The sequence below is a fragment of the Daktulosphaira vitifoliae genome, unplaced genomic scaffold (genome assembly GCF_025091365.1).
Source record: "Daktulosphaira vitifoliae isolate Bord-2020 unplaced genomic scaffold, ASM2509136v1 Scaffold_3, whole genome shotgun sequence".
Classification (NCBI taxonomy): Eukaryota; Metazoa; Arthropoda; class Insecta; order Hemiptera; family Phylloxeridae; genus Daktulosphaira; species Daktulosphaira vitifoliae.
In genome coordinates this window covers 14961551-14985599 of record NW_026099574.1, presented here as the reverse complement: position 1 = coordinate 14985599, position 24049 = coordinate 14961551, and the positions used below count along the sequence as shown (strand labels likewise).

Below are 24049 nucleotides of genomic sequence, written 5' to 3'. Positions count from 1 at the left end.
AAAAAGAGTGGAAGAGAGAAGATGATGCAAATTCGCCGGGAATTTTATCGACGTGGGCCTACGTCGCTCGCTATCGGCACCAGACGGCGGCTGCATTACTGTCGTGAGAGAAAGGGGCGGGCGGGGTCGACGAGACGACAAAGAAAAGTCCGACTAAATTCGGCAACCATGCTCAACCCCCAGCCAAATCACCGGCGAGACGGACCGCCACCGTCTGGTCTCGATTTAACGACTTCTCGAAAATAACAGGGGAATGGTGGGGAAGTAAATATTATATTGTTACAAAACTGTCATGACGCAAGAAGGGTGTATAATATTACGGTTGGATCGGTAGAGTCTCGAGGTAGGGATGCTGTCTAGAAAAACCAAAAAAGCTAATCGTTCCCTCTGAAAATGTACGATATGTGATAATTTTGTTGCCGTCCAACCCTTTTGTCTGTGTCGGAGGGTATAGACACGCACATATCCTAAATTGGTTAACGTTTCGTAAGACGACTCGGATTTTTTTTGGTCAGCGTACCAAGCGAATTTCCGTTGTTGAGGCGTTAAAAAACAAGTTGGCGCACGCGTGTGTGTAAGAAATTTTTTTTTCCCGAAAGAGGCCTTGAGTGTGCGTCGACTGCGACGGAGACGGTATTTTGGCATGGCCTGGATAGACCCAAAGTATTGATTATCTTCAACTTTTTTTTCGGTTGCTAAGTGATTATAACAAAAAAAAAAAAAAAATTTTGGCCAGGCGCAAAGGGGAACGTAAAAAAAGCGGACGTCCAACGGGCCGGGATCACACGCTGGTGGGTGGGGAAATCGAGGGCACCACCTTACATTTATATACATGTATATACTTTATACAATAACTACAAGCTTGCTGTTCGGGTGGGGAAGAATGCAACTACATGTTGCATCACGGCCGTCGACGCTGCCCGCCCGCCCGCCTACCGACGGAGCCGTGACGTCATCATTAGACGGTGTATCACATGCACACAATACATACATACACAATACATATTGCAAGCTGCATACACACATACACACGGGATCACCGCCGTCACACGGTGTGTTGTAACGCGCACCGTCCTCCGTCTCGCGCGTGTACCGCGTGTTCATTAAAATAATAACAATAACAGTCCGTTGACTTTTTGGTGTTTTCTACACACAATCAGTACGCTGACAACAGTGTTCGGTGCGCGATGCAATTGCAACGGCGCACGGCCGTCGGATGTGGCCGCTCTTGTCCAGCCAGCGACCGTCAAGCGGTCAGGAAACACTTGCGGCGATGGTCTCACAACATGGTCCTTGTAATCGGTAAGTGTTGTACGCCGTGTGTTAATGTAGAGACTGCCATTTCGGCGGCGTAGTAACCAACGCGTGTAGAGAGTGTGTGTATGTGATTTGGTCGACGCGACCTGCCTCAACGTCGTTTGCGTTGTTGCGCCGTCGTTGCCACCGCCACCGCCGCCGCAGTACTCGTTGCCGTTTGCAGTCTCGTTTCGGTTACGGGCAACCGAATCGATTATTTTCTTTTGCACTGTTCTTTTTTTCGTGTCGTTTGGGTCCTTGCTCGACGGAATCAGTAAAATAAAAGACCCGCGCGCGCACAGCGGTCATACCGTAGGCTGTTGCGGTGGGCACACGCGCGAATAAAAAAAAAAATACGCCGTACTGGGAGGGGAAGAAGTCGCAATGTAGGAAATGCACCGGCAAGGCGGAGCGTTGAACAAAAAGACGGGCGGACAGGGGGTGCCCTGGTCCCCTCTTCCCCTTTTGTCGCGTTTGAGCGGTTCGGCAGTCTTCGGCGTCGGACGTCTTCGGTGTTCTCTCGCCCTCCCCGCCACTTTTGATCGACCGATGGAGGGGCGGGGGGGGTTGGGGGNGTTTGAGCGGTTCGGCAGTCTTCGGCGTCGGACGTCTTCGGTGTTCTCTCCCCCCCCCCGCCACTTTTGATCGACCGATGGAGGGGCGGGCGGATTTGCGTGTGTGTGTGCGCGCACCGGGCGGCGACGGCGAAATGCAGTTTTTCGACAGCCTAATGCATGTTGCACATTTTGTTCTCCAAGGACGACGGCCCGACCAACCTAAATGAGCGGTCCTCTTGCATTCAGATGCACTGTGCTCGGATGCACTAACGGGCGGTCGCAACGGCAACAAAAATTGTTACTATCAATTTCTTAATATTTTATTTTTATTTCAATTTCAGTCGTTCATTAAATTATCACTGTTTATTCTCAGTGTGCGCTCGTCCGTGTTCGCGATTAGTTTCAGATTTAAACGCCATTGGAATTATTTTATTTGTCATTATTAATTATTTTTATTTTCTCACCCGAGTGGTTCGCGTATGTGCGTTATAAGCCGGTCGTCGATATTTGAAATTTTTTTTTTTTTTGGAAAAAAAAGAATTTTGGTGTTTATCCCAAAGCCAGACACCATTGGTCGCTTCGAAATTTGACTTTCTCATAAGGGCTCGAGAACGGTATGTTGATTTATTGATTTATTTTCTATCCGGGTTAAACATGATGTATTGTTTTTTTCTCTAACGCTTTTTGATTCATTACGACGTTGCATTGTTTTATAACGTGAAGTGTTTCGACCGACCGCTGTAACGAGTCCGTAAACATTTGATTTTCATTAAGTTATTATCAGCCATTGTTGACATTGCGTCTGAACTCTTCACTCGGTACCTACGCGTTTGAAATTTTATTTAAATTAAGGCAGTTTTAATTATTAAACGCAATTGAACAGTTTTCGTCTTATCACAGACTCGGTCGGTCGAACGGTCTAGTTTCAATTGCGATGCTAATAAACCATTATAATAATAACCGTCGTGAATAAAAAACGATAAATTGTTGCGAATTCTCGTTGGAAATTAACAATAAACAAATCCGATAGGAATTCGCATTGACTTTAACGTGCATTTTTTTTTTTTTTTATGCAAGCTAATAATTATTTTAACATGCACTATGGTCATGTAATGGACCGGTTTATACGTTTGATTTTTTTCAGTCTTTTAGATTTCTAATATTTTTAAAACACCCTTTTTCAATACTTGATTACATATGTGCTACAACCGCCGCGGGTTTGTTTTGAAACTGCAATTATACAAATGCACACCGCCTTCGGGTTTGTGATTTGCCGGTTGTTAAATCGAATTCAGTGACTTATTTACAGTGTAGATTTGTCATTTGAAAGTGTGTCGGTGCGAATGGCCAGTGCCGCTCCGGTTGGCAGGTCTTGCGCGAAAATGTATTTGTTTCGGGGGGCCGGCAAAGAATCGACTGAGCCTACAGCAGACAAAAACACTAAAAGTTTCTTACGACCCACACACGCGTAAACAGTATAGGGGCCCCTCCGTCTGTGCCACACAGTCGTCGCCGCCTACGAGACCGATCGATATATTTTTTCCGGCGGCTCAGCATTTCCTTTTTTTGTATTTAATTGTTATTAATTTTTTGAGCACCACTGATCCAAGTGACGTCACGGTTGGTATATATTCGTAGCGTTTTTGTTCGAGTTGGTATCAATGCTAATTTCGACAGTGGCGAGTGGTCTTCGTGACGAGGACCGCAAAAATTTAAAGCGAGACCCACTGGCTAAATAAAAATTAATTAATTCTAGAAAAAGAATCGCGTTTAACATAAACTACACATAAACAACCGAGCGGCATAGGAAAACTTACATTTTATATTTCATCAACGCACCTCAATAATGACGCGGTCAATTTAATATGATTTTGTGGAAATTATTCGCTAAATAACAAAATCCTAGATATTTGTTCACGCGTGTTCCTCGGTGGACGCCAAACTGATTAAAAATTTTAAAAAAACGGAATCAGACAACAAACGATAACCGATGTTTTTTTTTTTTACAAAGCGCACGCGGTTATCGCGAATAATGAAATATTGTAGTCTGCGCTTTAATATTATTATTTCAGTGTTGTTGACGTCCGAGGCGGTCTCTAGTTTATTATTATTATTATTATAAATAGCAGTATGGTCAATAGATTTTTCTCTGGCCGTTGACGAATTCGCCAAAAAGAGTTAATTATTTCAACTGTGACCGCTGTATTTTTAAAACTGACGGTATCTATGCGTTTAACCACAGCCAACATTAATTTATCGACAATTGCCCTTTCCCCACCAATTGAACATTATACACGTATAATTATTATCAGCATACGGCAATTGCATTACATTATTGCTGTTCTCTGTGTATATTTAATATTCATTTTTTTGGCTGTGTACGATTACGAGGTTGACCCTTTTAATGATGTTACAAAAAATTCGTTTAACGAAAAGATAGTAGGTTTCATACAAAACACTGCAGCTCGCCAATATGTAGCTAATTCTTATCTCTAAACGATGTAGAGAAAACTTTAAATAATGAACTACAGTGTAATTCGTCTAAATTTATTTTGTGGGTGTCTACAAAATTGCGATTTTAATCATTCGGTAATAAAAAAATGTCCGTCCGCTATGTTTTTTCTAACGAATTGCTAAAACCGTTGTGATCATCACAGAAAACATAAAACGTGAAATTGAATTTGATAAATGTAAAAAAAGTTTAATTAACTATTAATAAAGCGAAATGGCTCGTTTGCATTAGGCCAAAACAAGTTTACGTCCAATAGAAACCAATTATTATTCATGAGCAATTGTATTTAATTTTTTCATGCGGTTAAAAATAAACTATTGCACAACGTGGAAATCGCTGATTTTGCCAAATAAAATTTTATTAAAAAATTCGGCAAGAAACCGGTTTCTTACAAAAAACGCATCTGCGGAATTGTTTGTGCATCAAACCACAACCGATCGGGTGTGTAAATTTTAACACGAGACTTCATACGACCGAATGCTATCGACATTGAAATTGTTTTTTCCTGCGATCCAAATCAACAATTATAATTAGTCTTAAAGTTGTCGCGCTATTTCTTTTTTTACATTCTTATATTTATCGTAAACCCAATTAAATCGAATTCATTGGGCAGTGACACATTAAGGAAACTCATTAATCTATTTGAGTATTTTGTTTTTTTCATAATAATAATAAATAATCACAACTACGATTTTTACTGTCGTTTCATAATAACCTTCTTCGGAGTGTATGGACGCGAACGGTAAAAAAAAATTACTACAAAGCTTAACAAGAAAATAAAAAGTAATACGTTTGTTCTGTAAATGACATGCCTATGGCTCTGTCGATGGCTCATAACATATTATAATTACGACTTATATATAATTAGTCGTCGTTTGATTATTGTCATTATAATGTGAACGTCTTTGTTTCGACTCGAGATTCGGTCAATGGAACGAGCAAAACGTACACAGTTTTTTCTAGGGAATCGTGTTTTGTAAACGTTTCCATTATTCGCAACGTAAAGGCATCGAAAACAAATGGCTGAAATGCGAGCGAATTATTTCGAGTAAACTGCGCGATGACACTAAAAACTGAAATAATCGTCTAAAAATTGCCGTTACGATTTCCCCATAAAAAATAGTGACTCATTGTTTTCGCTAAAATTTTCGCTGCCTGTTATTTCGGTAAATTCAGAAGAATACAACATTAGTCGGTTTTTCGCGCCTACCGTTTTTTACTTTTTATTAAAAATTTATCGTCATCCAACTGCGCGTATACGTTCGCCCTTTGAAAACGTGCGCTAGGCTTGCCCGAGATTACAATGCCGTACGATTTTTTAGCGTCGTTATCGAAACCAATTCCAATTTGATTATCAACGTGATGGGCGACCAACTATTGTGCAGCGTTTCATTATTAATGCACTTACAGGCATAACGTTGAAATTCATCGTTGACTACATTTGTCAAAAAATGTGACTTTCGAAAGAACGTGTAGGTAATGCGCATTAAAAATTCTGATTTGTTTACCTACGACGCGCATGCTTAAATATTAAAACACCGTGTCCACCGTTAATGCTAACAAGGATTTTTTTATTGTTATCATTTAAGGCTGATGATTCCCCGGCGCCCGACTAGTTTTCTTGCAGAGATAATTCGTCAGTACTACCGAATGTCACACGACGACGTCCGTGATGATAAATCGGACAAAAAAAAAAAAAATTACTCCATCCAATTCACAGCGCTACAAACTATGCAAACACTTAGCAACTACCGTTGAACCCCAGGCCGGAGCGTTTAAGTTCAATACACTGTTATCGGCAGTGATTATTGTTTGGATATTTGAGTTGCACAAGAAAAACGTTATCGCGTTATTTTCACCGAAGAATGTTCTGCACTATGAGCGCTCGTACGCGCAGCATCGTTTTTAACAGCATAAAAAAGCCTAAATTTCTGCTCCGGTTGGAAGTTGGTTTGCGAAATTCGTTTCGATGTCGTTATCGATCACGTTCACGGCACACGCTAACTGATAAATCACTCGTATCAAATGCAGTAAATAGATCCGAACAAACATCAAAATAATAAAACAAATAAAACGACAACAATCGCACCGACCAGCGAAACATTTCAAAGGCGGTCAACTGAGGCAATCAACAACTATCGCCGCGCTGGTTAATCATCTACGACATTTCGAGATCCCAGTCAATAAAAAACGTCATCCGTCGAGCTGTCCTGCTGAAAACTTTGCAGTGTGCATCGCTCGTCTCCTCTGTGTGTGCGCGCGCGATAACGCGTTTTACATTTTTTACTCGTTTTACATTAGAGAAATTCGTTATCGACCGGTAACCCAAAACGAGTGCGGATAACGACGACGTTATAGTCATAATTAAAATATTATAATAACTATAACGTTACCGGCGTTGTTCGACAGCTCAAGTGATACACGAATCGATCCGATAGGAAAAAAAAAAGTGCCCGTCGCTTGCCTACGATTTTATACCTTTGTTTGATTTATTTTTACCGTGGTTCTTTTTATCGTCATAGAATATTTTTCCATCGCAGGTGTATCGGGTTACACGCGAAATAACGTCAACCGTAGGATAGTGTTGGAATTTCATAATATATTTCCACTGTTTAATAATACAAGCAGAGATAATTGTCGGGAACATCATGCGCTGGAACATTGCTGGCAATCGTGTCGCCGCAGTGACTCCATTAGGTAATTTAGAACGTCTACAGCGGTTTTAATGGTCGCTGTGGTCTTAAGTGTTTACTGTAAAATGATATCCTGTCAACGGCCGGGCGATGCACATTTGCGCGTTGCTAACCTAATGCGGTTCACGAAAAAATGGCACAGGGTAAGGTTCAAACGGAGCAGATAAAAGAGTGTTGTGTTCTGTTGGCAACCGAAAATAAAAAGTCGACTGCAAGAATTTTATCGTTGAAAATTGTACTTGTTTTTTGCCAGCGCAGACAATTCAAAGGTTATATTTTAGCCGAATTATTTTTTTAGTTGATAGCGCGTACCCGTTGCACACGCAACAGCTATTTTTCCGTTTTTAATTAGTCTCGTGGCAAAAGGTTAAAGAATTCATTACTAGACGTAAACGTTATACTTTTAGACGATTTTTTGTTAGCCAGCACATCAATAAAACCAACTAGCGATTCACGAATGCTTAAAAACGCCAATAATAGAATGCTTAAAAACACCAATAATATTTACCTAAAAATATAATCTCATCGCGTTGTAATTGTGTAATTTTTGGTTGCCATCGTCTGGGTCGCATTTCAACACATAAAATTTTAACACAGTGAAATTGTATTTTTATGTTTTTATGTAGTTCGCCTGAAAAGTATTACATATAATGTAAATTATCGTATAATGGATAAAAAGCTAATAATTTTTCATGAAAATGTTGGAACTGATTTTACATCAAATATTTGTCTGATAAATTTATCGCGTGTAATGAATATTGTGTGCATAGAAATTATAACTGTGTGATTGTTTCAATATCACATATTAACGTATTTTGACAAGTCTTGGAAAATGTTGAAAATTGTTTAGAGTAACTTTTTAGACGCGATTCTCTGTGCATCTTTATCGAATCAATTTGGATATGCGACGAAAACGACTGATTTTTAATGTGCCGCTCTCAAGTCTAGACATTTGTATAGCACTCAAAACTGATAATCATAAACGTAATCTGCACAACGAACGCACTTTAAAGTTTTTCCAATTAATTGGTAAGGTGACCCTAAATGTTCCAAAAAAAATTTAATGACGTTCATTCAAAAATTGTATTCAAATTATAAGATAAAAACGTAAAAAAAAAAACAGTTAATTTTTAAGTGCATCGATTAATCCGACGAATATTTTGCTGGACGTACGGAGTCATTCCAAGAGATTATTAAACGCAACCGACAAGATTTAGAAGTACCAATTATTAAAATATCTTTAGAAACGATTAGGTTGGTTATTTAATAACTCAATAGAAAACTAACTAGCATAAAAAAAAAAAAAACATGACCGTATGTGTCCATTAGAAACATGACTTTTATCAATTCGGTTATTCAAAGTAGTTTGTTAGCCAATTTTTAAATTTTAATTAACATAAAATCTTAATACTCTTCAAAACCAGTTTTTTTAGTATTTTGCGGACTCATATGAAATGTGATGCATATACTTTGAAGCATTTATTTCATGTTTTTACCATTGAAATGATCTTTTTTTCGCAGTGCACTGTTTAATTGTCCGTGCCAAAATACCGTTGTTTAATAAAAAAACAACTCACGATTATTAAAAAAAAAAAATATTTGTTCACATCTCAAAATTTTCTTGTTTTTACATATAAGATGAATTATCGTATTATGGTTAATGGACGCGACGTTAGCAGTCATTAATAATTATTTATTACATGCATTCAAATTCAAAAGTAGATAAACATTTTTCTTTAATGTACAATATTTACGACCAAAGAAATGCATTTTTCATAAAATAAAAAATATTAATACGTAGAATACATTCAATGTATTTTATACTGAGTGTATTTTATTACCCTTGTTTTACCGCTGGACTAGAATAAGATTTCGTGGCGATGTGATTTTTATGTATTTTGGGGCGTAAGCAAAAATGGGTGGAGATACAAGTTACGTATCTTAAACAATGTAAAAATTATTATGCTCTTGTTTTTCGTGCAAATGACTTAAGCAAATATTTGCTCGGACAAGTCTATTGTAGTTCACTAATATGCTACTAGATAGACAACTTATATTTTTATGCTTAAGAGGGTGTTTATATAATTTTTTTGGCCCATCAAAACATGTTTTCATGATCTCATTGATCACAGATTTTGAAGGATTGAGTGATCGTAGATGATCAGAACATCTAATTAAACATGACAATAGATATCAACACTTCTTCATGAACGATTTTTGATAAGAAATTAACGAACAAAGATTAAGTTACGCTTTTTTAAATAGTTAAATTTTTTTTTTTCATAATTGGTTTATCGAAAATTGCTTATATGTTGATGTTGATGATTTTACTATGTTTAATTGTTCATGTTGATCATATCTATAAGGTAGTAAATACTCAAGATTCTGTAATTTCCTAACCTCCATTTTGAAAAAATAACAATTTTCAGATTTTTCTTTTTATTTACATCTAAATTTGTGCCAGATTTCACATTTCTACTTAAACAATAAGTGTCTTCTAATTTTTATTAAGTTAAAGAATTTCTTACATAAAAACCGTGTACTCAGATTTTGCATTAAATAATATATTTTTTCATTTATTAGTTTTTGATTTTTTTTTTTTGTACCGCTGTAACACATTGAGTGATTACTCAATATTTTTTTTAATTTGTTTATATGTTATTCAATTTCTATTCGAGAGTATACTTTATTAGCTTATAATGTTATTTTCGTTTAAGCTAAATTTAATATAAGACTTCCTAATATTGTTCAATTGTTTAGTTATATTTTTTCACCTTAACTCGCGTCCTACTGTATTTAAACAAAAGATAACCAAAGATAAAATTTATTGAGCGTTACATTTTAGTCCATATGAACTGTTGAATTTATTATTTAACGATATATTTCGACTTAAACAAAACACCTAAATGTATTTTAGTTGACTAAAAATGTAGGTATTTCTACCGATTAACTAGTTGTGTGATTCTAATATTCTATTATAGAAGAAAAGTGCTAGATATACATTTTTTGAACCGTGTAATTTTATATTTTATAACAATTTTTTTGATTTCTAAAAATATTCTTTTTTTTTTTAAGTTGTGTCAAACTTAGGAAACTTATCAAATTATAATTTTCTTTTCAAAAACATATTTAAACTACTTTACTTATTCGTTTTTGAATAATTGAAGCTAATATAAAATTTTTTGTTGATTTGTAAAAATTTTTTTAGTTTAAAAAAACTATTCACAGTATTTTTTTTTACCATGATGTTCTATTTTCCCGTGTCTATTCACAAAAAATTATCGGTGCTCACTGGATCTTTTTTTTTAATGTATGGTTCACAAAAATTAAAGAAAATCTTCTCAATTTTAAATATTTAGAAAAATATCTCGAAATTAGTCTACTGTCAGATTCAGTTTTTTTGTACTTTAAAATTCCTATTACATTCTTTTAAATTCACAAATCTAAATAAATTTTTTATTATTAAGACAAGACTTATTCTTTCATTCATTTAATGAAAATTCAATTAATAACATTATTACAAGAAGGGTTTGAAATAGGTCACTAAAGCTTCCAAATTTTATTATATTATATTTAGAAAATGTTCCAGAAAACGAGTTACCTTTAAATGTATTTTAAATTAAAGATTGTTATATTTAGAAAAAAAATGGCTTATACTTGTCTTTTATATACAAATGGGCGTTAATGTTAAAAACTTTTTTTTTATATTGATTTATACTGGTTCCGGTTATATAAGGTATCGACTATATTAAAGTGCAATTTATAATATAAATTGGATTGAAAACAAAATTCAAACATGCATTTTTACGTGTTATGTATATGCAGTTAAGTATAAGTATGAACTATATATACTTATATATATTTATAAAGATATTATATACATAAAAGTTAACAAGCACAAAAAATTAATATAAATAAAAGCCCATCACGGTAGAGATGATAATTTTTAGCTTCATATCGAAACCAAAAGTAATTTATTTTTATTATTATTGTAAACATAATTTTATAACTAAGCCATCCAATCGCAATAGCTTCAAATTTATCCAAAACTTTAAATACTGCTCTGATTTTTACTAGTTTACAATAATAATATTAATCACTCTGTTTTTTGATAGTTTAGCCATTAAGTGGTTTTTGTTAACCAGTTTTAAACATTTATTTATACGATTTATTTGTGAAAATTAACTATAGATTTTAAACAATAAGATGGAGTGACGAACCCTAAACTCCCCTAAGCACCAGCCTTACTTTAGTGTTGATGTTTAGTTATGAGGACCCGATGTAAATATTTTTTGTAGATAGTAACTAATAGTATAATATCTTTGAAATTAGTAGACGTATTTTTTCCAAAATCATAAATTTGTCTTTAGGGAGCAAAAAAAAATTTTGCGGGGAGGATTAATTTGTCAACTAGGGTTGAAAGCTTCTCTAGTTGCGTTAGTTATTTGCTAAAAACACCAGAATAAAGGTTCTTAGAAGTTTTACTTCCTCACCCCAAGAAAATCCAGAATAAAATTTTAATTGGCATATTTTAACACCTTTTTTTTTAGCTATCGGCAGTTTATAATATACAAATATAACATAAAAAACTGTAAAATTGATTAAAGTGTCGGTTACTTAGAATTTTATTAAAATAATACTAATAAAATTATTATTATTGTTTACAATTTTTAACAAAATAATTGTAACACGTGTCCTGCACACTCTTTTTGCTGGTACTGTTTTAAACAAATGATTTAATTGGTAAAATAATTTTAAATACAAACGCGTGATTATTTAATGAGCAGTGTTACAAATTTGAACCAATTATACTAATAATAAATCAAATTTATTTCACTTAAGTACATATCTGAACATAACCAGTGGTAAATTAATGGGAGTAATCCTGGGTCAAATCCTCTTTCCACAAAACTAAAAAAAAAATGAACCGTTTAAAATACCAGTGACGCAACCGTACAATTTTTAGGAGGTATATAATTTCAAATCAATTTGATGACCTTTTAGCTTTGATGCGTAGCTGAGAAGCTATTGGTTTTACTCTGCTATGTTTTTTTATTTTGTGTCACTATACACAATTAATCCAATTTGGCTAAATGCTATGTAAAAAATCACAAAATGTATCTAGTTAAAGTTATCAGTGCCATAATTTTGAAAATTTCTCCTTAAACCCAATAAAGGTACTAAAAATGTATTGTTGTTAAAAATTAGCAAATGTTAATACTTTTAGTTTTCAGTTTATATTAAAACAACATTTTTGAATTAATGCAAAATTTTATATTGATAATAGCTGAGATTTTTGTTTTACCGAGGAATTACTTATTTTGAATATCCAATCATCGATAAATGGACGTTTCGACTCGTCTTCTATGAATAATCGCCCCTTAAAGTTGATAATTATGTAATTTTTGATAAATAAGATAGATTTTTTTAAACCGCTCTATTTTTAATTTGTTTCGTATTAATTGGTAGTGATTTCAATCAATACTAATCTATAATAATGGCTCAACTCTTGATTAGAAAAATAAGAAATATAGATAATAAATAATAAAAATAGATAGAGAAAAGAATCAAGAGTTGAACCATTATTTCAGATTAGTTTTCTTTGTATTAAAACTTCTTAATACTTTGTATTATAACAAGTTTTGTTGTGGCGTAGCGCAGTGGATCATTTAGTGGCCACCTTAGCATTAATGTTCAGCTGCGTTATTTACTGTTGATTCCTAGATGGGAGACCCAACGGGATCTTAAACAATGATACGCATCCTGTCCCATATTAGCTCCCTCAGCTATAAAAGAAGTTAGGTCACGTAGAAAGCCGGTGAAAAATCTTGTCGAACTATTGTAAGGTACAGCCGATCCCAAATAGTTGATATAAAAGCAAAGGAGATGATGATGATACTCTTAATATTCTAACAAATATAAAGGATGAAATTTTCATTTAAAATGAACTGTTGATAGTTCACACTTCAATAATTTCAAAATTATTTTTTAATGCACATAATAACTTTTTCTAGTAAAATTATATCACTCGAATAATCATCGCCGAGTCGGTGGTACCTCAGTCCAGTAAATGTTTACATAAACAAGTCTGCAAAAATGTACATTACACAGTGTAAATAAAACATTGTATATTTTCATTAAACAAATATTACCATATATATATATAACAAGTAACATTAAAATAAATATTATTAAACTTTTAGTGAACAAATGTTTAAATTCTTCTCTTTGTAATTACATGGAATGACTAGTTCCACGGCTACAGATCCAATAAAAGAACATTTTTTCGGAGAAAAACATTATGCGCTTATTATATTTTTCACAGATTGCTTACAGAAAAATGCGGAAGTTATTTTATAGCCACGACGAAGAAAAAGTTTCCAAAAACTATAATAAAAAATATTATTGTGATATAAAACAACTCCTTTTTTCTGAACACATTTGTACGCTGCATACTTTTAATGTACAATGTTATGCTTAAATCCGAATAGTCTATAGAAAATTAAAAAAATTCCTAAATTTATTCCAGTTTGTTCTCAAATAGCGAACTACTAATTTCAATTATAGCCTAAAATTAGAGAGGTAATAAAATTGTTGTTGAGGTTAATAACGTTTCACAAAATTCATTATAAAACTGGAAAAACTACCACACTTAAAAATGTAATAGGTTTTTGACGTTACAACTTTATCAGTCATAAAAACAAGGTATTTTTTTGCATAGGTTCAATAGTATTTTGTCTATTGGACCGGTATACGCGTCTAAATAGATTTTTAAATCTTTAACATTATTATTACTAAACATAGGTTCATATATAGTTCACTGTAAAATTTAATTGTTTTTCTGATATGGTTAAAACTGAAATATCTCTTATCCGTTTATAATTGTTCTCAAATCGTGTTGTTTATTCCATCAAACTTGAACCAAAACACAAATAATATAATTATTTTTACTGATTGCAAGCTTAATGCGAATCGTTAATTGGTGTTTTATAAGGCATAGATTTTTTCTATTGAAAACTATAATAATATTCTATAATACTAAACACGCCAAAGCAACGAATTATTAAAATAGACCCAATTGGCTTCGTCAAATCGAACTAGCGTGTTTATGCGATTTAATCATATTTGAAATGTTTGGGAAACGATAGTGAAAATAACAAACATTAAAGAATGTTTGAGTTTAAGTAAAATTGGTGAAAGCAGATGTCATTACTTATTTGCATATTTATTATTTTATTTGCGAGTAGCAATATTTTAGCTATTATAGTACGGTTGATTTTCAAAAAAACCTTGTTTTATAAACTATAAAATTACAAAACTAAATGTTTTTAAATGTTTCGTTTATAAAATATAAATTCCTTTGAGAAGTTCGATAAACAGTTATTTATTTAACTTTACATACTTATGCTGTGTAAACATGGTAACAATGAAGTTAATTTTGAGAAAGTTTTCACATAATTTTCATATTTTTATATCTTTATTGTACTTTATTTGTCATGACTACAGCAGGTTTATACGCAGCAATACTTTGGCTGCTTTAGAACAGTTTATATTATGTTTCTAGTAACTATTCCAATGTGTGTGCACGTTAAATATAAATTATTTGATTACTTTGAACTCAAAAAGTTATTGACCCGAAAATGACCCTATTCATTTAGGCATGTCCAGATTCTTTTAACTTGAGTTACTCCTGTAACAAACTATTTCATTTCAAATACTAATTACTTATCTAAAATGCTATAAAAACATTTAAAATCTCTCGTTTTTCTTTTTGTCCATTTTGTGACTCTAAGATTTATGATTTACGAGCCCATTAGTGATAAATTTACTACACGAAAGACATAAAACACGTCTTAGCTTTGATAGTTCAATATCAGCGGTGAATATACTTAAGTTTTAATTAGATCCAAGTCTAGTTTTGTAAAAGCTAGTAGAAACCTTGAAATCGTACGAGGAAACTTAAAATGATTTTTATATTTTTTAAATGAATTTTAAAAAGATCTATCGACGGGATAAGAAGTAATACATCGTGCATTTGAATTTTTAATTTGCCGCAGAGACAAGTTGGCATTCACTGCAAACACAACTCTGTGCCTATTTCGCACAAGTAATTATTGATCCTTGACAAACAAAACCTGTTTTCATTTAATTTTGCATCGAATACCACTCTCTTCTGTACCCTTGGCCCACGCCTACCGCGTTTCAGCCTGTGCTTCGACCACTACTCTTAACACGTTGTTTTTATCATTTAGGCCGTTTCTCGTTGACTTTTCGCGCGGTGGTGGTGTTTTCCTTGCCTACGGGTACAACTGTTTAGGCACAGATGGTATTTGACCAATCAATGGGCAACCGACTAGTGTCGAACTGCAAACGCACCGCCTTATTTTCAAAATGGTCGACGTCGTCATGGTCCTGGTTTTCTTGTGTTGTAGGCCTTCCACCGTGTCACATCCACCGCCGCCGTCACCGCCGTACCCACAGACGTCGTCCGAGCCGCAGTTTACCTTTTTCGTTTTCTATTGAAATAGTCATAATCGAACATGAACCATGAAACGTACATCTATTTTTTTGCTGTCTTTTTTACATCCAACAAATGCGGTAATCGTTGGCTAGAAGGGGCAGTTTGCTGGTGGACGACGGTGTAATGCGACACGCCTATATAATATTTCACGGCGTGTTTTAATGATTCCCCCGCCGCACTGAATTCCGGTGCCGTGTACGAATGGTTAACTGGAGCGGCCCGAAAGACAATACTTCGGCGAAAGAATTGTGTTTCAACAACATCGACTATTAATTAGTACGCATGCCGGTACCTATCCATTGACCAATGCAACAGCCAGCGATTTGAACAAACGTTGACCGCGTACACGTTAGTGGTAACTCTAAAAACAATAGACGTCAGCATGTTTTGTTGAGAAAACGTCCGTCATAATTAATCAACGCTGTTTTTATTATTAATATTTGTACTCTGTTTACTCGACTACTTTCAACCAACCCAGTTACGTGCAAAATGGAAGCTGCTATGATCTATTGTATAGGCTGGCCAGTAAGTAAGGAAACGGGTTTTTATTGTTCTCATTGTTTGCAACAATTGACATGTTTCCTTACTTACTGGACACCTTGTATAATTTATCTATATTAAATTGCCTACAATGAGGCTATTAATGAAAAAAAAAAAAATCCATGTCCTCAACACTAGTATAATTATAAATTATAAAATCTAGGATGTGTATTGAATACATTCAGTATGATTTTTTAGTTGAAGGTACATATTTTTATGAGGACAAATACAAGGGCAATTCCTTTATCGTGATGAAACACAGTCATTATTTATTTTATTCTTTATTATCTGGTTTCATGTACTAAACTATTATTTATTATTTTATTCATTCATTTATTTGTTATTGTGTGTAAATTGATAGTTTAATCATTTCTGATGCATTATTGCAATTCCAGAAGTTCATAAAATTACATTGAAATGAGTAAATATAAAGTATAAAGTATGAAACTTGTGCTTTTTCAAACTAAATAAAAATCAATTAAATATTGTTGACAAGTAACATTCTTGTTTTCAATGTAGTTTGAAACATAAGTTTTCACTTAACTAAACAATCACAAAACATAAATTATACATATCAAATATTAGAACGTTAATAAGCTATTATTATTATGCTGTAAGTTTATTCGTCTTAAGAAGAAAGTTGTTTTGTAGGCATTACATTTTTCGTTAGCGTATAAAAATTAATGGACAATGGTTAGCAATTGTAATCTTTTATTGGATCAAAAAGACTTAATATCATTGAGACATTTTCAAAATAATGTATTTTCTTATTTTAAGATATTATAATGTTTACAATTTTTTGCAGCGTATAAAAGTAAATTTAAAGATATAATTATATTACAATATTATCTTCTTTCACTGTACAGTTTGAAAAAATGTTTTGGTGGTCGCCGACGCGGCGTACACCTTTGATATATAAGCGCTTTAGTTAGTCTTATGTGTAATAAGCAGATAATGTCGACAAAATTATAATCGTATCATATAAACGTGTGAGGTCTGGGAATTACATTGTTCTTATACCTTAAAAACTATGCATTTTTTGATCTAAGATAATTACAATAATCTGATTGTCCTAATTTTCATTTTTTTTTTTTTTATCTTGTCCTTGTTTCTAATGTTTGGTAAAAATGACTAGACATTTTTTTTGAGTAAAATTTAAAACCGTATTAAAAAGTAGTATATTTTCAAGAAATATTTAATTCTATGCATAATTTGTATATATTTTTTTTAATTAAATTTAAATATTTTTGTATTTAAATAATGATTAAAGAATATATTTTTAAATTCTTATTACTTATGAAGTAATTTAGGTAGTCACACATTTTATTAGTTTTCCTACGATAACAGTTTTTTTATAGATTAAATTGAAAAATCATTAATAATACAAAAAATGTCTCATCACAACCGTACAGTACAAGCGTCAGTTAATATAACGACTCAACTTAAGTCGTTATGTTGACTGATGTTATTTAAGAAGTAGTTAGCATTAAACTAACAACTTTGTTAGGTTTATCAGTGCGTTATTTTATAACGTTTTTAAGTAAGCAAGTATTTCTGATCTATGAAGAATTAATTTTTTTTTATCATTTTCATAGAATTTATCTGAAAAATGAAATATTAACTTAAACGATGATTATTCAATAGATAACACTATTTTCAATAACAACAACAATATTTTGTATTGCATAGTTTAATTGAATATACAATCATATTTTTATTCGCATTTGAATATTTTTCATGTTTCCGTTCATTTACTGAAGTTCTACAATTGAGTTTGTAGTGAGAAATTAATACAGCCAGCGTCAAATTCCGAACTAAAACATTTAATAAAATCAAAACATTATAATCTATAGTCAATACTATGATAATTATAATTAATAATACTATGGTCTCCACGCCGGAACAAATACAATATTCGAACAGCTTTAATTCACAAACTAATATAGTACACTGTAATACACTTGTCTGTTTTGTTTTTTATTTCATTTCATAATGACTAGATAATAATAATATGTATTTTATAAATATTATTTATATCTGTAAAGGATTGGAAAGGATCGCTGAAGAGTTAATGGGAAGAAGAAAATGGCACCAGTATCAGGATATTTTGGCGAAAAATTATATACTGGAAGAAGAATTGATGGACCAAAGAGAATGGGTTCCCATTAAACCGTGTAATTCATGTAATGTGAACACGAACCTGAGCGCAACTGAACACTCACCTGCAGAACTGGTAAGATAATTTTAAACATTTATTACGTTAAATTAAAAACCATCAGAATCAGTCTAATCGGAATTCAGTGATAATTTTTTTTTTTTATTATATGGGGAACAAAATTTACTTTTATCTAAAACCTGCACATTAATTGAATTGTTTTTTTAAATTTGATAGAATTTTGCAAAAAACCTAATTCATGATGTTTTTTTCAACCCATGTTATTTATTTAGGTTATGTGATCCTATTTGATATGTATCATTATATGTGGATGATTTTTGTGACCGGTAGTGCAACTGTACTGAACTCGTATAAACGCGATCAAAACAAAAGTTGACACGTTATCGCATTTATAATTTTTTTTCTATGACTTATATACAAACCTAAAATTGCCTAATATGTTTTTTATACTTATTATTAATATCGAAATCTATGTCTTTACTCATTTAAGTATAAATTTGCCCTTTGATATGTGTTTTAACGACAGCCAGTAAATAAAATAAATTTAAAAAATAGTAGTTGAAATAATATAATTTTAAGTCGTCATAAATAACCAAACTGCACAATATCAATGTATGCTATGTATTGCTCCCTCCATTTTCATTTTTTTTTTTATATTTCATATCATCAAATTTATGTATATACATAAAGAGTTTGTAGCATTCTATAACAATCATATGATTGTAATGCTTTTTAATTAATGTATTCAAAAGTATATTGACTTAATAAAAACAATTTAAAATTACAGACCATATTATCTGGAGTGGAAACTCAATTCTAACATAAAAATTCTTATGTATGTGTTAATATTTATTCATTGACCTGCATTGTCATTATACTTATTATTTCTGTAATCCGACTACGGTTTTTTTGTTATTTTGAAAATCTGTTTATTTTCAGGAGCCATCGTATGAAACTGGTAGCTTGAGCGGCGGCAGTCGCAACGCAGAGAGTCCAGAACCTGTGACTAGCAGACGTTCTTCTCCAACAGAGCTTTGTCGCGCCGATGATCGATCGCCGCCAACGATGGCCGCGGTCGCATCGATGACGACATCAGCAAGTCCGCTGGATACAGCAGCATCCACCGCTAGTCTGCCACAATGGTTGTTAGCAGCCGCAACCTTAAGGCTGAAGGAGACGACTAGAGGAGGTCATTTTCTACCGAGCAGCAACCGAGAAGAACAACAATTGCCTTTAGATCAACCACTTGATCTAAGCGCCAAAAGCAACATAACTTCAGGTGGAAACGCATCGTCGTCTGCATCGTCTACACCCTGCCAAAGCTCCCCTTCAGAGCTCAAGGCAGTTCAAAGCCCATTCACACCAGATCTCATTGCCACCTCAGACATGGTCAATTCTTTGCACAAACTTTTACCACCTGAGTCAACGTTCCTACCACACCAACCGCTCAAGGCTCCCATTTTAAATTCCAACCGGCATGTGTTCAAGTGAGTTTATTTACATTACATGGTTTTCCTCGAATATTGTAGTATGCATAATAATAATCCTTTAAAAAAAAGCCTTGCCATTAAAAATTCAATAAATCAATTATATTTTTATCAAAAAATTGTAATTCTAATTTTTAATAAATATTATAATTGTTTATATAGGCCAAAATCAAAGCACAGTACGATTGCTGGTCGTAAAACATATACGGAAGAATCTTTACAAGCGGCTCTCAGAGATATCCAAAGTGGAAAACTTGGCACTAGAAGAGCAGCAGTCATATATGGTATTCCGAGATCCACTTTACGAAATAAGGTATACAAGATGGCTCTGGAACGGGCGAATAGGATGAGGGAATCTTCAGATGGTGAAGATCCTAAAGTCAGCATGGCTGAATTACTTCCTATACTGACTGAAGACGACGATGACGACGATCGAGACACAATATCAGCCGGCGAAGAAGATAATAACGTAAAACCCGAAAGAGTGAACCCAGAAATGATCGGATTACAACTTGATTGTGCGGGTACGAGTACAGTGCCACCACCTACAGCTGAAGCTCTACGGTTATTTTTTCAGCAATGCGTTAACAGTAAACTAATACAAAAAACACCGACGGAACGACATCAAGACATAGACCGAAAGTCACCATCGCCTTCCGCTAGGTTGTTACCAACAATGCCACCAGAACTTTGGCCCGCGGCAATGGCTGCTGCAGCAGCTCTCGATCCACAACAATTAGGGGCGTACCTTTCAAGGATGATGTCAGCATCTTCATCGACCGGACAGACTTCGTCACATGTGGCTCACGAGAGCCCTCCAGCGCCACCACTGCCTGACTTTTTAGCAAAATATTCAGTTACAGAAATGATGCGAAAGATGTTGAGTGATGAGCATTACAGTAAATCAGAACACCGAGGACAATCATCCAACGGATGCTTGACTGAGCCCATGGATACCTCTAGAGTAGCCAACGACGATGATTCCAATGCATCCAATGTAATATTGAGAATACCAAACTTCAAGCCTATTGGGTCTAATAACAAAGCAGAGACCATTGAATCTGATAAGGATCATTCGGTAGGTCAACGCCACAGTGGTATAATGTCACCACCAAGGATGAATAGCGCGACTAGAAGTGACACATCTTCACCGCCAACACCCGGTACAACGTCGGCTAACTTGAGAGACGCTATTGCTAAAAGCATTAGTCAGAAATTCCAAGCACCTGATTCGTTACAGGTTGAATCGTTTGCTCGGGCGTATCAGCATTATCAACAGGGTATACCACTGTTTGCCCCTATCGCAAGAAATCACAATAACAACAATTTGTTGGAAGACAGAAAACGAGTATCGATGTCCAGCAATAAATCATCTGCGTCTTCATCGGCAGCTCCTTCCGGATTCCAACAGAGCACATCATCCAACTCAGCGAGCAGCGGTGGTAAAGGTACAAGACCAAAAAGAGGAAAATATCGCAATTATGACCGCGATAGTTTAGTGGAAGCTGTGCGGGCGGTTCAAAGGGGAGAAATGAGTGTTCACAGGGCAGGCTCGTACTACGGAGTCCCGCATTCAACTTTAGAATACAAAGTTAAAGAAAGACATAAGATGAGAATTAAAAAAAGACAGCCCAAAAATTCACCACCAGCAGCATCCATGTCGATGGCTGCCGTGTCGGATCAAGACCGCAAAAAGGATTTGGCTAGACCGAGAGAAAATACACCACCGATAAAATTACCCTCGCACGTGTTCCCGCCTCAGCAGCCTCCGTCTATGACTTCACCCAACGGACTCAAAATATTTGACACAACGCCTGTCGGCCCATACGGACAGCCTACCTTTCCATTTTGGGCGCCTAGTCCGTTCCACTTGCCAATGGATTTCCAGCGTAACCCGGTAGCATTTACGTCGATGTCGATGATGCAGCGCATGCAAGCCGAAAGCAGACTACATCAACAACAAGCGGCGTCCATTGCAAGTCTGGGTAAAAATGCACGCGAAGTGGCCGAGAACTTGTATGATGGCTCGGACAATGGAAGTTTTTTGGATGGTATAATACGGTCCAGTTTAGAAACAGGACTCAAGTCAGCGGCTGCTTTAGTGGCTACGCAAAATGTCAATCGTAGTCCCGAACCAATGGAACACTCGGACGGTGGTAACGGTACAACCGCAAACGAGCATGGTGCGTCTGGTGACTCAGCCGGTTCAGACATTGACGACGAAAAACATGGATCACCACGCCAAATTGAACGATCGGTGGACGAACAACGGCATTCGGACCCTGAACGTAGGAGAAGTCGCTCGCCTGTAGAGAGAAACGTCAAACCCGAAAACGAGGAACAGAACTAATTAAACGGGCTAACACGAGTGAACATGGTTAGGGAACGGTCCGAAAGAGTAAACACAAAAAGTATCCCTTACATGGTAAACGATCGCGTTGAGTTTATTAAAATGTTTTTTTGAGTAAATGCGTGTACAACACATTTTTGGTAATGTTCTTTTGGATTGGCGATAGTTCGTGATCACTAAGTGCAATTTTTTTATAGAACATTATTTAACGACTGTTGATAGTGTGATTTGAAAATATAAAAATCGAATATTGTTGTTTGTATCTACGTTTTTTGTGATAAAAAAAGTAAATGAATTTTTATTTAAATGTTACGTTTTTTTTTTTATATATATTTCAAAAATTGTATTTGTTTTTATTTTTATGCATTGTCGTGTTTAAATTTTTGTAGATGTATACACTTATATTGTGTACATATTATATTCATAGTCTATTAGTTTTATATTACTCTTTTTATTTCTACACGGTCACTTAAGAATGTGTAATATATGCGTATAATAAAAAATATTCAGAGGACATAGTAATCGAGAGTTGATTGTTAAGTGTTTGTTCTAAGATTTTTATCGTTTTCGAACAAAAAGTTTAATTTATTTAATTATAAATGCATATTTATAAATATATAATTAGGGACATTGTTTTTTTGGTCACATGTAAATTGTACATAAACCTAATTGAATAATCACTAAGACTAGACTTATATTATTGTTCCTTTTATAAGCTTCTCGAAAAAAAAATACCCGTTAACATTTGTATTTACTTTAAAACAAGTAAAATAATTTTTATTTAAATTCTTTTTGTTTCGAAAAATTAATATAATATCACTCAAAAGTCTGTATTATTTTTATTCTTTTACGAGAGAAACTCTAATCATATCATTACAATTAAATATAGTGGATAGTTTGTTTTTATATAAATATATATCTATATTATAATGTATGAATCAATTGTGTACAGCGTTTTAACGATAAATAATGAGATTATATTTGATGGATGATCCTAATAACTGTCTGCTCGAGCACGAAGAATGATTTCATCATCAATCGGTTTACATTCCAAAAGAAATTTTGGACTTTGAACTTTATTTTGTAAGGCCTTTTTTCTTTTTTTTTTTTTAACTAGTTTCGATATACTCTTAAATACCCAAAAGACAGTTTTATGCATTCCAAACAATTAATAATATAAATCATACTTACACAATTAGCAATGAATATGTTGTAACAATTTTCCTTTGGTAGAAGGTGAGGGGGGTAAGAAGAGCTTTACAGGACTTAATTTTTTATTTACATGTAAATTTTTTTAGATATAATATTAATCAAATAATTTGTGTTCATTGAAATAAAACATATTTTTGAAATATGATCCACTATTACATTTGTGTACAGTCTTTTTATTGTTATATACCATGTTTTTCTTTTCTTTTTTAATTTAATTTTTAAGACTTCGACATCATATAGTCCTAAAGTAAAATCGTAATTTTTGCGATTAAACAATATATTTTTACTATTATATTATACACTTATGTTTTTTAGATGTATTTTTTTTTTTTGTAATAATAATAATATTTATTATTATTAATATTATTATTGCTGTCAAATTGTCTATAATTTTTACTCTGTACAAAAATATTATTTTTTAATGATATAATAAAAACTTCATTGAGGTCAACTTTTGTACTAATAATATCGCTTTCTTATTATAATTATTATTTATATTTCAAATGTGACTTTTTTAACAAGAAAGAATATTTTTATATTAATATAAGTGAAACAACAATTTTATGAGGTCAATTAATGAGCATAAGTAGCTGATAAAAGACGACACAAAAATACAACTTTATAACTTAAACATATAATTTGAGTAAAATTTTAAAAAAATTTCATACATAATGAAGGTCAATTTTATGTGTTTATAACTGTGTT

The 24049-nt window shown here is 33.6% G+C and overlaps 1 protein-coding gene across 2 annotated transcripts; it reads left to right on the top strand.

The window, feature by feature from the left end:
* The first annotated feature begins 1016 nt into the window (after positions 1-1016).
* On the top strand, positions 1017-23671 carry LOC126900456 (mushroom body large-type Kenyon cell-specific protein 1). 2 transcript variants are annotated; one of them, XM_050676171.1, is made up of 4 exons: positions 1017-1302; positions 18165-18352; positions 19235-19782; positions 19945-23671. In XM_050676171.1, the coding sequence occupies exons 1-4, from the start codon at positions 1188-1190 to the stop codon at positions 22130-22132; spliced, it is 3039 nt and encodes a 1012-aa protein (XP_050532128.1). In that variant the 5' UTR covers positions 1017-1187; the 3' UTR covers positions 22133-23671. The 2 variants fall into 2 exon arrangements, with proteins under 2 accessions (XP_050532128.1, XP_050532129.1); XM_050676172.1 differs by lacking the exon at positions 1017-1302 and adding an exon at positions 2011-2467 and having other exon boundaries at positions 19945-23670.
* Positions 23672-24049: the final 378 nt, after the last annotated feature.

Coding starts and splice junctions, on each gene's coding strand:
- LOC126900456 (XM_050676171.1), top strand. CDS start 1,188: ATGCAATTGCAACGGCGCACGGCCGTCGGATGTGGCCGCTCTTGTCCA. Junction 18,353..19,234: donor AACACTCACCTGCAGAACTG/GTAAGATAATTT, acceptor GTTTATTTTCAG/GAGCCATCGTATGAAACTGG. Junction 19,783..19,944: donor TCCAACCGGCATGTGTTCAA/GTGAGTTTATTT, acceptor TTGTTTATATAG/GCCAAAATCAAAGCACAGTA.